The sequence below is a fragment of the Eptatretus burgeri genome, chromosome 8, assembly GCF_056783735.1.
Source record: "Eptatretus burgeri isolate ZD-2024b chromosome 8, Ebu_testis_v1, whole genome shotgun sequence".
In the NCBI taxonomy this organism is placed as follows: domain Eukaryota; kingdom Metazoa; phylum Chordata; class Myxini; order Myxiniformes; family Myxinidae; genus Eptatretus; species Eptatretus burgeri.
In genome coordinates this window covers 74,470,202-74,485,764 of record NC_140968.1, presented here as the reverse complement: position 1 = coordinate 74,485,764, position 15,563 = coordinate 74,470,202, and the positions used below count along the sequence as shown (strand labels likewise).

The 15,563-nt window shown below is 40.5% G+C and overlaps 1 protein-coding gene across 6 annotated transcripts in view; it reads right to left on the bottom strand.

Moving 5' to 3' along the window:
* Nucleotides 1–15,563, bottom strand: part of ESYT2 (extended synaptotagmin 2) — a 100,869-nt gene that overhangs the window by 24,483 nt on the left and 60,823 nt on the right. For 4 of the 6 annotated variants that reach the window (XM_085892614.1, XM_085892617.1, XM_085892616.1 and 1 more), the window contains 4 exons: nt 15,088–15,189; nt 6,089–6,163; nt 1,966–2,052; nt 1,580–1,729 (listed from right to left, as the gene is read on the bottom strand). In XM_085892614.1, coding sequence (XP_085748740.1) covers nt 1,580–1,729; nt 1,966–2,052; nt 6,089–6,163; nt 15,088–15,189 — 414 coding nt within the window. Of the gene's footprint in view, nt 1–1,579; nt 1,730–1,965; nt 2,053–6,088; nt 6,164–12,418; nt 12,485–15,087; nt 15,190–15,563 lie in introns of all 6 variants that reach the window. The other 2 variants (XM_085892618.1, XM_085892619.1) reach the window with 2 other exon arrangements.

Below are 15,563 nucleotides of genomic sequence, written 5' to 3'. Positions count from 1 at the left end.
TGAAAAATTATTTCTTTTTAAATAAATAATTACCAGTTTGTAAAAATCGCATTATTTCTGAGTTTTTGAAACTCCATCAGCATTTCACGATAAATGACATCTTTGCCTACGGTACAATGCGACTCTGTGGCTCGGCCACATGCTAACCATGTCATTCTTCTTTAAGTTTTGCGTTGAAACTTTGGTTTAGCTTGGTTGCATCAAGGCATTTTTGTCCAATGGACATTTCCTTTGCATGGTGATTCTGCGTACAACATGGAATTGTTTAACTGCTCAATTGCACATCTCAGACATCTCAAAATAAGGAATAAATGGAGCTCCTTAGATATCTTACAATCTACTGTACCTTTTTATGATATATAGTTTTGCTTTTAAGTTGAAAATATGAAGTACAGAAGTGTAAGACCCTCAGTCATTAAGATTGACTCCCATTAAAACAAGGTAAGACAATACAAGTCAACCACAATGAGTGACCAGCATCACCTCTCAATAACACCAGGTGGGGTCAGAAGATTATATCTCCACCCTGAAGGTTGTTAATGAGCCAGCTGAGTGTTAACTGAAAATCCAAGAGTGACGTGGCAGTTCTTGTGAAACTACCTCGACTTCCCGAAACTTTCAATCCAAATCACTCGTACTACTGCTTTCTGCTGAATTTAATGATGGAGTTATTCTTCTTAATCTGAACCCACAGCCTCTGGGATGCCAATTTAGTATCCTCACAATAAGTGTCCCAGCCATTCCAAAATCCCCTTGGGGGGGGGGGCATAATCATTACATAGTCTTCCACTTCATATGTGAAGTGGAAGACAAAAAGCACCATCAACCATGATCTTTAATTAGGCAGACCTTCGAAAATCACCTCGAGGGGAGAGCACCCTTCGACAGATCGACAGATGGAACAGACGTGACACTCGTCACATCAGACCAATACGAGTACCCCCATAACCTAACGACAACTGGCAGTAGGTGTTGGAATAATGGCCGAGGCTGAGATGAGTGCAAGAGATGACCCGACAAGAATATTAAATGGCCATGGCCTTTGTTGGGAGAATGCATTAAAAGGGTGCTTGGACCCTCTTAATCATGATTGGCCTCAATGGCTAAACCACATTCCAACGTTGCACGTGACAATATCCATCCATTGGGACCATATTTTGTACAGAGTGTCGGTGCTACTGAAGCAGTCTCCTGAGCTATTGGGCACACAATCCTGGACGGGTCGGCACACCGACGCAGGACACTCGAATGGCTCAATCATCCCAGCAAGCTGGTACTCACTTTGCCGACCACGGAAGGACGACAGGCCGAGTCAACCCCATCTGGTATTAATTCAGCGGCCAAGCAGGATTCAAACTCAGGATCCAAGGATCCCAAGCCCGCCACCCGAACCATTAATACGTGACAATATGAAATAAAGAAGATCCAACAATTACAGAGTTTACAGCTATTGAGTTATGCAAATTGTATTACAACCCATGAATTAAAGGGAAAACAAGAGCAGATAGGAAACATGAAAAAGGAGAATTGGGGGAATGAAATACCAGCAAAAGGAAATGCATAATGAAAGCTTTCTCACACGTAGAGCGATTTTCATCTTGAGAAGGCTGCTTGGGCCGGACTGGTTGAGCAGAAAGCTCTGATCAAGCATCAGATCATCAGCAGCAATAATCTTCTGTAATGGAATGCTCAAGGAGCCCAGTGAGCACTGCTGTTCATCATCTTTCACCTGAAGCAATTATTATTCAACAACAAAACAAACAAGTCACATAATAAACTGCTTCAATAAACAACCAGAACTACAATGCGACACAACGTCACAACATACATGAGAACAACGAATGGCACCGTGCACTCTGCCGCAAGACTACATACAAATCCTCGCTGTTTGCTGTGTTGTTCGTGAGTTCTTTCACCAAAGCAATTTCGCTTGCATTTCCTTATTTTCTGCTTGCAAAGACTTACCTCTATATCCAAGTCCTGCTCAGTTGGGTTGTGTATGAAAAAGGTGAAGGCCTGTTCCCACACCGGCTCATTGGTGTTGTAACAGATCTGGTCCAAGAGACAGGCATAACATGTGGATGAGCAGATAGTGCGAGTATGGCTGATTGTTCAAGGAGCCAAACCTCGTGAAGTAAATCAATAACAATGGTGATGGAGAACGGAAATTTTTCGCCTTGTCCCATCCCAAATGGACAGGAGTGTCTATGCGTCAATCAGTGAATGCAAGTCCGCACGCAGATCTCCTCTAATATAAAGCTCATTATCATGCTATTATCTATTATCTACATACCCCAACAAGGCTGTGCATTGTTTAATGCTCTGTGTTGTTACCTTCGCCACCGAAGGTGGATGGTGGTCATGTTTTCACCCTCATCTGCTAGTCTGTCTGTCTGTCCATCTGTGAGCAGGATATCTCAAAAAGTTATGGACGGATTTGGACGAAACTTGATTTGGCAGTTTTGGGTATGTGACAAGGACGAATCGATTCGATTTTGGTGAAGATCCGGATACACATCTGGATACTATAATAATTTAAGTGATTGTTCACCATTGAGAGATCGGGCCAAAAACGATATATATAGAACAATATCTCAAAAGGTTGTGAATGGATTATGGCAAAACTTGGTGGATGAGTTTGGGAGGTGACAAGAACAAGCTGATTCGATTTTGGTTCAGGTCTGGATGCAGATCCGGCCTATCAGTGGGATACAAAACGTAAACTGTTTCAGCCTGGCGGAGGGATGAACTCCACCGCGTGCCGTTCTAGTTTATTATGGAGCGACTCGTATTTGTGTTGAGTTTTTCGTGGATCCATTGCCGGTCCTTTGGTCACATGCAAATCTGTTTTAACAATTGAAAGTTCTCAGAAACAGATGGTGGTATTTTTGTGAAATTCTTTGAGAAACTTTCATTATGCCGGTGATTGTTCTGAAGCGTACTCTTAGCCATTCATGAATTCACATATTAAGTAGATCATCGAGGGAGCAAAAACAACCTTTTTGGATAACACTCAAATCACAAGCTGCATAAGCTTCCTCTTTGGAATATAACGAAGAGGCATTAAGCTCAGCGATAAATTATCTTTCGGTTCTTTTCTGAGGTAAGATCCAAAACGTTATTTTCAGGATAACGAGATGCAAGTGAGATATAGCAGGCCACGAGACCTAATTTTACAAGTCCAGCCATGCAAGTTCAAGAGGATTATTTTATTTAAAGTTTTTAAACTTGTGTTTAGGTTGAAGAACTCATTTCATTTTTGATTCTTGAACTTAATTTAATTTTTGGATCAGAGATCATGCACACACCACTGAACTCATCAGAATATAAAATAGAAGTGATCAAGTATTCCGAAATCATCGAAAAGATGTAATATGATTTGGGATTACCAAAGATGATCAAAAAAGAACTACTTGTATCGTTGTGAAAAATGCTGCTGAATATTTTTTAAATTACTTTGGAGTCATTCCATCTGAAATCACCAAATTTAAGAAAATGTTCCCAGTTGACCCCCTCAGATTTATTTAAAACTTTCACAAAATAGTTCCCAGGTATCAAAATGAAGCTGCGTAAAATTTTAGGTCCATAGATACGGTCAACTCCGAGATATTGAGGGTTGAAAATGTGGTTGTGGCCCTATTTTTATGGTCGTTGCGAGCATCACAAAATGAACGGCTACTTTTAAACTCCCACAACTTTTAAAATATTAAAGCTAGAGCCTTGAAATTTTCAGAGATTATTCTTCTATAACTGCTCTCTAAGAAACAAACATAAAACGGAGTATACCTCTATTAATTTTTATGACCTGATCAGTTGAAATCCAGAAAAAAAAAATGTTGGTTTTGTATGAAGACCCAACTTTGAGACCCCATATATTTTTATTGACCCATCCCAGAAGCTTGAAAATTTTTCATGTAATAACTGTATGGTAGTAGTATTCAAATACATGTTTACTTTTCTTAATTAGTCATATATAATACAGTCATGATCCCTCAAAAATTGAAAATTTTCATTTTTCCCTGAAATTCAGGTGAGGATTGCAAATATATGACAAGGTATACCACTTCAAATTGTTCACCATTGGAAAGAGCATATTCAAGTTTACAAAAGTGTCAAATATCAAAGTGGTATATTTTAAAAATATATATTTTCTATTTTGTTTTAAACTGTTGTTAACACAGTCGTGAATACATGAAGTGTGTGCATGGTGTGGGGACCATGGTAATCATGAATGATTAGTTCTATGATTCAAATTAATAATACAAAAATATATCACATACTGCAATAACAATGTAATAAAACATTTCACGTTAATGATTTGAATAGGTCCTTGATCTGCTTTTCCAAGTCAGGTGCGAGCTTATACTGCCTCCCAGTTGATGTTAGGGGAGCATCAATAACTTTCATCACATGGACCAAAGGAACCCAACAAATGTCCTCCCTTGAATCTAACTATATACACTGCTGACATCAGCAGATCAGAGACTATTCCTGAGTTCTATTTTTAGCCCCAGCCAGATGAGTTAAGCTCTTGCTATTTACAAATGAGAAACAAAGAATTACAAATTCAAATTTCAAAGTATTGTGTTAATGGTATCCTAATAGCAGATGATATGTATGTACATTGTAGATACATGTACGACACATGTACTACATGTAAAAGGACTGTTCATTAAACAGCACACACAACGCGCACAGCACTGGCAGAACATCATTTATTCAAATATTTTTTAAATATTGAGAGAAACATTATACCACTTTATGCCTGGTGTTGGCTTAATGGTTAAGGTAGTGGGCTTGGGATCCTAGGGTCCTGAGTTCAAATCCCGCTCAGCTGTTGAATTAACACCAGGTGGGGTTGACTCTGCCTGTCATCCTTCCGAGGTCGGCAAAATAAGTGCCAGCATGCTGGTATACTGTGTCGGAGTGGCGACCCGTCCAGGATTGTTCCCAATAGCCAAGGAGACTGCTTCGGCGGCACCAACGCTCTGCACAGAGTATGGTCCTAATGGATGGATGAATTATACCACTTTGATATTTGACAATTTTGTAAACTTGAATATGCTCTTTCCAATGGTGAACAATTTGAAGTGGTATACCTTGTCATATATTTGCAATCCTCACCTGAATTTCGGGGAAAAATGAAAATTTCCCATTTTTGAGGGATCATGACTGTATTATATATATGATTGATTAAGAAAAGTAAACATGTATTTGAATACTACTACCATACAGTTATTACATGAAAAATTTCAAGCTTCTGGGATGGGTCAATAAAAATATATGGGGTCTCAAAGTTGGGTCTTCATACAAAACCAACATTTTTTTCTGGATTTCAACTGATCAGGTCATAAAATTTAATAGATATACTCAGTTTTATGTTTGTTTCTTACAGAGCAGTTACAGAAGAATAATCTCTGAAAATTTCAAGGCTCCAGCATTAGTATTTAAAAGTTGTGGGTGTTTAAAAGTAGCCGTTCATTTTGTGATGCTCGCAACGACCATAAAAATAGGGCCACAACCACATTTTCAACCCTCAATATCTTGGAGTTGACCGCATCTATGGACCTAAAATTTTATGCAGCTTCATTTTGATACCTGGGAACTATTTTATGAATGTTTAAAGTAAATCTGAGGGGGTCAACTGGGAGGCCTCTGGTGATATGAGGTGGAATGACTCTTTGATCTTCATAAATCTGTATTATAAAGTTATGCATTACATGACTTACAGCCAGGGGGTCTGACGTCTGGACACAGTTTTACAGGATAATAATAGTCTGACTGATCATTGGAGGTTTGGGGGTAAGGTGGGGGGGGGGATAGAGGAGTAACATGAAGGTGGAGATTAACGTCGAGAACACTGACATTTTTGATGTTCGAGGATGATGTATCGAGAACAAGTGTTTGGAATGATATTAACTTGGCCAATGCTATTTCTTGTAATTACCTGGCAGGAAAAATTAACTAATACCAGGAGTCCAGGTAGTAGGATTTTATAAGACTTTGCTTAAGTTCATCACCATTGGATAATATCCAGTGAATAGACACACACATAGTGACGTGATTCAGGTGCACCGTTTGTGGGTACCTTGCTCTCGTAGGTGTTGTGAGCAACAGAAAGCTGCACAAAAGGGTTGGGCTCCAAGCTGCTCTTCTTCCCTGACTGAGAATTGGCCAAGGTGGAAAGATAAGGGGAAATGAAATGAGGAGCAAAAATGACAAGAAGTCCTTTCTCCGTACCTGACCATCATTCTCCCATAATTGTCCAAACGGAAAAGGTAAGTCTGACACAGCATGGATTAGAATAAAATTGTAAGAGCAGAGAGACAGCTGCATAGTAGTTAGAGCAACACAACTCGGATGATACAGTACTTTTCACTTGCCATATTTAAGGGATGCATCTGTTATTTGGATATTCACGCGTCACTACTCACATCAATATAAATGTATTTTTATTTCTTTAATCATATTGCATATTTTCTTTTGTACTGTTCAACAAAAATACCAAAAGGCTAAATAGTAAAAAGAAGCTAGTAGAGCGAGAGGAGCATAATCAGTGAAAAGGTATTGCTAGTAGGACTAGCAGGATGGCCTAGAGATATGCACACTAGCTTCTAAGCTGTCTAGCCGGGGTTCTAATCTCGGCTCAGCTATAAACCACCATCACGGTGTTTCAAGTGTGTGTGTGTGTGTGTGTGTGTGTGTGTGTGTGTGTGTGTGTGTGTGTGTGTGTGTGTGTGTGTGTGTCATCCCTCAGATGGATGTTAAACTGGGCGTCCTATCTGCCAGCATTAGTTGGTGGGCAATAAAGATCCCACGGTGTCTTTTGCGAAGAGTAGGCAAACTATCGCCAGCACCAGGCCCAAATTCCAAATTCCTGCCCTGACTTCCTGTGTCGGAGTGAAGACCCATCCATGATTGTAACGCTATTGCCACAGAAACTGCTTCGGCAGAACAGATGATCTGTACAGACCATGGTTCATGATGTGAACTGTTGCTCGTGGGAAAATATTTAGCAACAAGATTCAGAATCCTGGATTCAAGCTGAAAGAACATAAGAAACACTCCTCACGAAAATATGAATAAAGGCTGAAACTGTGAAATAAACTACGGATTCACAGTTCAGAAGTCATATGCAGGTAAACCATGACTATCAAGGAAAGAAACTGAATCAGTAAATTGGACGTGGCTCGTACGTTACAATTTCCTCACCCAAACTGAGCTGTCATTGAAATTCTCATGCAAATCAAGTCTCCCACAGAATTTGTGCATGTCTGTAAGCGACCAATGTCAATACCCTCTCTGAAATGGTCATTCATGTGGTCTGTCAGTTTAGGAATGCTTAGGCATCATTTAGCCCTTTGAGCCCTGAGCTCATTGGACTTTCGGCTCCCCACCTTGGGCTCCCTGGAGAAAAAAACCAGCCGCTTGGGCATATGGAGGTTTGAATAGAGGCCGGTAAAAGGCCACTCGGGTGTATGGAGGTTTGAAAAGTGGCTGGTAAAATGGCCACTAGGGTTCAAATGGTTAATGTCAAATGAGTTTGCTTATGGCAGTGGGACGGTTCAGTGAAAGGGGGGGGGAGGGGGTCTCAGACTGCCGTTGCTTCCTCGTACAATGCTGATTACTGCATCATGTCGAGGGCACTGACAAGGTACCATAAGACTGGACAGTTAATTGAAAGACCTCTTTCTGGTCACCAAAGGGTCACAAACCCCTGATGAAATTTATCTTATCACCCTTGCCAGATGTAACTGCTTTTCAACAACATGATTCTCTCCAGTATAACTTGCAAAGAGGAATACACCATCAAGCTTAGACTCAACCAGTTTGGAACAAGGTCCATGACAATGGTACAACATCCATAAGGCCAATGCTCCATTTGTCTTTAACAGCACTCTTGATGGCAGTGCATACAATAGATGACAACATCACAACTGGAGGTGAACTGTTGTTATTTACACCGATTTGTCTAGAATCTGTATAACCTTTAATGATGGCCATCATTCCAAGGGGACAGTCACAGGGATGAGACCATTATGCCTGTAGCTCATCAGTATCGACCAAACACCAAGATTCAAACTTCATCTTTATCTATATGGATGACAAAACCCATCCAGACTGTGTTCATGTTGCAAATGCTGTACTTAAGGACCACGCCACTCACTTGGGGCGGCCGGCATGGTCTCCAGATTCAAATCTGATTGAACATGCATGGGACATCATAGGGAAGCAACTTTGCGGTTGTTGTCAGGCAACTCTCAGTTTCTTGACTACTTGGAAATGATCCTGGTCGAAAAATGGTTCAATATCCCACAACGAGATCGAGATGGTCTCATGTGGTCGATGACAAGACCTATCGATGCTTGTATTGATATTAATGGTGGTGACACATTATTAAAATAATTTCTGCCAATGTAAACTTGTTTGTGTTCATTTGTAGTTTGACTTGATCGCCAATTTGAAAGCTCATGTGAAACAATTTTTGTGTAAAGACTTAACCTTTTGAACCCTAGCGGCCGTTTTACTGGCCGCTATTCAAACCTCCACATGCCCAAGCAGCCGGTTTACCGGTCACTATGCAAACCCACATACCCGATCGGCTGGTTTACTGGCTGTCATTCAAACCTCCATCTACCCGAGAGGCCAGATTTTTCTCCAGGGAGCCCACCAGGGTAGGGGAGCTGAAAGTCCAATGAGCTCAGGGTTCAAAGGGTTAACCTTTGCTTCCACTGACTGCAATATTTGTTTACAATGTGTGCAGATCAATGTACTAATCTTCTTAAACAAGAATCTGAAAATTTGTGAATGTACACTGAAGACAAAACAAGCACTGAAACATTTGTGACTTATTTTGTTTTTGTGAGGAGTGTGTGTGTGCGTGCGTGCGTGCGTATATATAGATACATTTTTAAAATATATCTATATATTACTGATGGGGAGGAGGGCTTTAAACACAAATACTGTACCCACAAGCGAGTATTCATGCAAGACAAAGGAATAGTAATAACAGACTGTCAGAGGAAGTAGATCATGACTATTCCTTGGTCTTGAGACAAACTTGATGGAACAAGCCTTATGATGAAGATGGAAAGAAGATGCTGCTGGTCATGAATACTTACCTTCGTATGCAGATTGGTGAAGCTCTTTTCCCAATGCAGAAGGCCCTTGACTAACCCTCTCCTTTACACTTTCCCCTTGTACGGATATTAAGCCAAATTCCCACCCTTGGGTGAACTCTTTTCCTCACCCACAATGCGACTGCCCCTCTACCTCACTTCCTGTGTAAATACCCTCTTCTCCCATAAGCACCTGGTTTCTTTCACTCATCTAAATTTTACATTCCTCATGTTCCACCAGAGATCTTCTTGTCATAATCTATTACTATTCATTTTCAACAAAATAATCAGTTATTCCACAGCCCCCAGACAGATACAGGGTGTTTCAAAAGTCCAGAATCAGAGTGATATTTGTTTTACAATTTTATTATAATAATTGCTCAAATTGTGAGTCACTGACATGTACATACACATGTCCACCATCAATCCCCCTTCTGGTGAAACTCCCAAAATCCAGAATCACTGCTCACCTCCACTCATTCGTTCCTCGCTTCTTCGTCCTGCCTGTGGAACCAACTTCCACATTCTCTTCAATCTCGTTCTTCCCTCCAGGTCCAAGACAGCTGTTTGCCAATATTTCAGATCAACCCCATCCAAAACCATATTTTTTAATCTTTACCGTAAAACCTCACCCTGACCCTCACCAAATTTCCAGTTTTTCCTTCCTGAGAGATTGTTTCTGTATCCATCTTGTCCACCCCCTTGCATTCTCCCCAATCCCTCATCCTTACTCACATCCCTTGTTTGATCCCTCAGCCCTGCTGTTGGCATTCCCACTTCTCCTCATGCTGTTCATTAACCTCCGCCATCTTCGAAGATGGATGGAGGTTAATGTTTTCACCCCTTTCTGTTTGTTTGTTTGTTTGTGAACAGTATTACGGAAAAACTCGACGGATTTCGACGAAACTTGGTGGGGAGGTTAGGTATGGTCCAAGGATCATGCCATTAAATTTTGGACTTGGTCCCCCCCCCCAAAAAAAATTGTTAGAGAATTTTTTTTTTTTTGCATTTCGACATGTTTTAAGTGATTTCCACCCCCCCCCCCAAAAAATTGTTACCCCCCCCCAAAAAGAATTTTTTTTGCATTTCTACATGTTTTAAGTGATTTCCAACCCCCAAAAAAATTGTTACCCCCCAAAAAAAAGAAAAAAAAATTTTTTTTTTTTGCATTTCTACATGTTTTAAGTGATTTCCAACCCCCCCAAAAAAAGAAAAAAATTTTTTTTTTGCATTTCTACATGTTTTAAGTGATTTCCAACCCCCCCCAAAAAAAGAAAAAAAATTTTTTTGCATTTCTCCATGTTTTATGTGATTTCCAACCCCGCTCCCAAAAAAAATTTAGACAAAAATTTTTTTTTGCATTTCTACATGTTTTAAGTGATTTCCACCCCCCCCCCCAAAAAAAAATTGTTAGAGAAAAATAGAACATTTTGCATCATTTTTTTCAGCAAAATTTCGATTTCTTTTTTTGCCTTTCTTCATGTTTGAAGTGATTCCCACCCCCACCCCCCCCCCAAAAAAAAAAATGGAGAAAAGAACTATAACTGTCAGCACTGTTGACATCATATTTAATGAATAAGATATAAGGTTCACTTGAGTGACCCAGCAGTATTGGCGGCGGAGGTTTTGCACTCTCCAGAGTGCTCCCCCTCTAGTTTTGTTCTGTTATGAGCTGTTCCACGAGCCTCGACTATATATACCAAAAAAAAAATTAATAGGAGCAGTACAGCAGGTTTTTAGGATACTAGCTGATACCGTCCGGTCCAGTTTCACAGTCAGAGTTCAGGGTTGCAAGAAACTTCTCCACCTTCCCAGGTGCAAAAGACAGTTATGGAGCAGTTCGGTGTGACCGGAAAGGGTGGGTACATAGAGTGAGTGGTTGGGGACGCAGTATTTGGAAGCAAACACAGAATAGAGGCATTTGGCCTTCTCACGAATGCAGTCATGCCATTTGAAGATAAGGAAGGGATGGTAGGGCAGCATACTTCAGAGACAGATTTATCAAGGTACCACCACGTCTTAGAGGAAGGAGACAGGATTGAAGGTTCAATATTGGGGTTGGACAGATGTTGTTTTCTGGCTTTACTGTAAGCGGACACACTTGTTGCAGGCTTTGTGGAATGAGATGAGATTGCCTTCGGTTGGGTTTGCTTTCCAGGAAGAGAAGGCAAGTTGTTTCAGAGCAACTGCCTTATCACAGAATTCAGTGTACCATGGGTGGGAAGAAAGGCAGGATAATTGAAGACAAGATGGGATGAATCTCTGCATTAGAGAGAACAGGTTTCTGTGGAAGAATTCCCAGGCTGAATTAACATCAGGGGTGGTATATGTAGGAGACCAGTCCTGAAGAGAGACGACTGCTTGCAGTCCTTTCCAGTTTGCTTGAGTGAACTGCCTCAACTGCCGGCACTGAGACAGCACTCTGAGAATAGCCAGAGAGATGTTGACTCTCACAAGCATATGGTCAGATTAACCAATTGGATCAGAGGAAGAGCAGGAGAAATTTGCAGGGAAGTTTATCATTGCCAAGTCCAGAAGGGAGGATTTGCCATTGGGAGAAATCCAGGTTGGAAAGTTCACAGATTGAGTCAGTCCCATGGAATCACAGAAGTCATTCGCTGAAGTCCCATGGCTGGTCAGAGAGTTACCAACACCCAGCCAAGTTGCATGGTGACAATTGAGATGACCACATATGGGGAAGAGAGAGTTGGGATGAGTGGTTAAAAGTTGGCCCATGTTTGTCTGAGAGAGATGTAGATCGAGTCGTCACTGTTTTTGAGAACCGTACAGCACATGTCCAAACAAGAGGTTTTTGTGGAAGGGAAGTCGCAGCCAAAGGTATTTCTGGGAGTTGGGAGGTACTTTGAATGCTTCTTTACATTGACATCAATTTTATCACATTCGCTTCCGATTTCATCTTTAGATCTTCAATTGTACATCGTGTCATGGTATCAACCACTGACTCCAGGTGCCCCCAAATATAAAAGTCAAGTCGTGTTAAATCTGGATTACTCAGGGGCCATTCTATTGATCCACAAGACCACAATGTACTGTCCACCTCAAAGACATCGTCTCAAAAATGTATTTCTTTCTCCTCCGATTCTGGATTTTTGAAATATCCTGCACATTCCTCTTTCTATTCTCTCCCTTAACTCCGCTTCCTCCTCACCCACCCTCCCCCTTTTTTCTCACCCCTGCAGTGATGTAAATATGTGTTTGGTTCAAAATGCCATTAGTAGAAGCAAGCAGCATAAACATAACACACAGTTGGGAGAGGTTAGTCATGAAGGATGCTTTACCTTTACGGTTATACATGAGGGCAGCTTTCGGCCATCATGTTCATATTCATATTCATACGCATTGCGCTGCATTCCAGTTATAACAGAAGAAAAAAAAAAACATTCCGTAAAAAGGAAACTTGTTATGGCATGCAACTCATGCAAATTTACAAGAATGGTTGAGGTTAGCACATGCAAAACGTTCTCATGAATCGGTTAATAGGCTTTTGAAAAGCCGCAGATTGTGAAATAGCTGTATATTAATGGTGTGTATCAGTGGTACAAGTTCCAGGCAAACAAATAAAAGTTACAAGGAAAAGGTCACCACATGTCTGTGCACATACCGAGCACCACAAATAACCACACACCCAAGGTGAGAGTGAAAGAGTAAGGAGACAGAATCATTGAAGAGGCAACAAGCTGAGATGCTAATATTGGAAGAGTTAACAGAACATTTTTTTCTTCTCCAGTTAGAGATTTAAAAAAATAATAAAAGACACATAGACACAGAACATTCATGGAAGAGTAGGAAGGTCATGAGATGGAGGGAAGAGGGGGGCAACATACAGACAGTGGGGCAACAGGTGCAGACATACAAGCAAGGGAATGAATGATGAAAGATGGAGGAGAGAAACATGATAACCATGGTTAATGAGGAAAATGGTATGAGGAACAAAGAAGGTAGAAAACCAGGGAGGTTTTTATATTAAAAACAGTAAAACAGATTCATGTTTAAAACTGTTAGTATTCACATTTGGGGGAAAAAAAAAAAACTTTGGGTAGGCTTGTATAGCATTCCATCTGAACCCTTGAATAATAATCCTCAGGATTCCAGGTTTAAATCCTGGACATTATTTGTCCAATATCTAGAAATGTTCCAATAATTCATATAAAGAGTACCGATGTCTTTGTCCTGATGTAATGGAATGTACAAGCTCCACCATGAGTATGAGAACAATGTAAAACTAGAAGAGCACTCTTCGACGTTGCGACACACCAGATACACCTCCACCCATGTAAAAAAACAACAACAAAAAATATATATACATATATATGTATATGCCTACCTAAGCACATGATCAATGACATCATCAATTTTTTCCCCCCATACATTTTAGGCTTAAATGACCCTCAAAAAATTTCATACTGATCGGATAAAAAGTTCGACGTATGCAATTATGATGTCATAATGAAGCCACCCATGACATCAAAAAAGAAAAATCACACTTATTTCATATGGGGATTACGTGACACGCGGCAAGTTTCAATGTTTTCCATGGAGCATTTTCGGAGATACAGAGGTCCGAAGTTTTTCCTTTTTCCAAACAAGGCTGCCACATCATGTGACCTATGTCATCATAATTATCATCAAAACATTCCACATGAGTATTCGCACCTATAGTGAAAATTCCGTGTCAATCGGATGAGCGGTTACAGAGAAAAAGGAGAAAATTAGCACGGACGGATGTATGGACAACATGAAAACACAATGCCTCCGGCGACTTTGTCAGCGGAACCATAAAAAGTTTCAGCTCATAAATAAGCCTTCATTTACAATCTTTAGTCCGGGTCTACTGCTACATATCAAAAAGCAAAGCATAGGAATAACACCCTTGTATTGTGACTTAAATTCAAGTGACACTCGTGCATTTCTTCTACTAAAAGGACATTATTCGTTAAAAAAAACCTTTAGAGGTATTTAATTAATTTTATGACAGATGCAAATACATTTAGCTATTGTACAATTAATGAGGAGAGATTAAGTGAATAATAAAAAAACAGCCTTTTTACAGCCATTTTCCCCTACTGAGCACGGGTTAGCTTTGTGCGGGCTCCTTGCAATCATGGTTCCATTCTTGAGGCAATGTTTTATGGCCAGATGCCCTTCCTGACATCAACCCTGGTCGCCTCTTACAACACACAGGGATATGGTACACTTATTCTAACCGGGGCATACACCGGGACCAGTACACTGGTACTCATTTCGCCAACTTCGGAAGGATGACAGGCTGAGTCAACCCCTGGTGTTAATTCAGTGGCAAACGGGGCTCGAACTCAGGACCCTAGGACCCCAAGCCAGCCACCCTAACCACTCAGCCAACACCAGATTTCGAGAGATTAAGTGAATGAAATGCATTTATTATGGCATCTTTTAAAATCAGTACACTATAAGGGGTGTGTGTGTGTGTGTGTGTGTGTGTGTGTGTGTGTGTGTGTGTGTGTGTGTGTGTGTGTGTGTGTGTGTGTGTGTGTGTGTGTGTGTGTGTGTGTGTGTGTGTGTGTGTGTGTGTGTGTGTGTGTGGGGGGTGGAGGAACTGAGGAGAGAGAAGTTAAGAGAAAAGGGAAAACGAAAGGAAAATGGAAGAGGAAGAGGAAGAGTGGACGTTGGTCAACATTTCACTGCTTAAATAGCACATATGTAATATGTATATGGCCACTTATCTCTTGTACACAAAGGTAATCACACCCACAAGGAATACAACTATACTATCTAACACCTTGCACGATCTTGCCGGAAATGAAATCTGCAGTAAAGTAGCTAATCCATCTTCTCATCCACAATGCTTTGAGATGAGAAATCAGATGCCACCAAGGAGTAAAGGATGTGGTGATGAAGTTAGATGCGCTCAAGATGCTATCAGATTAGTCACCGCACAATGTTTAGAGGGAAAAGCCTGCCAAACACTCACGACGGCCAACTGAGAAAGGAGAGAGGTATTTTCACAGAAGACCAAACCAGAAGCCCATCGGCCCTGATGGTATCCACAGTCAAAAGTCCCAGAGAACACGCTCTTAGAGCCACAGAAAAACAAGGAGGGGATAAAACTATGTCAGTCAAGATTGATAACCCAAAAGGTTTAAGTTTTAGGCCAAACATGAGAATGTGGATTGATGAAATATAATAAATAACCAAGCTGAAAAATTAGGCCAGGTGCATTGCAGTGGGCTTGAGATGACATAAAAGTAAGAACATCCTGGGTATATTTATATTTGTCTTGATATATACAGTATATATATATATATATATATATATATATATATATATATATATATATATATATATATATATATATATATATATATATATATATATATATATATATATATGAGGCGCCGCGAGGAGGAGGAGTGATGCAAGGGCCACATCGGCCATTTTGGAGTTAAT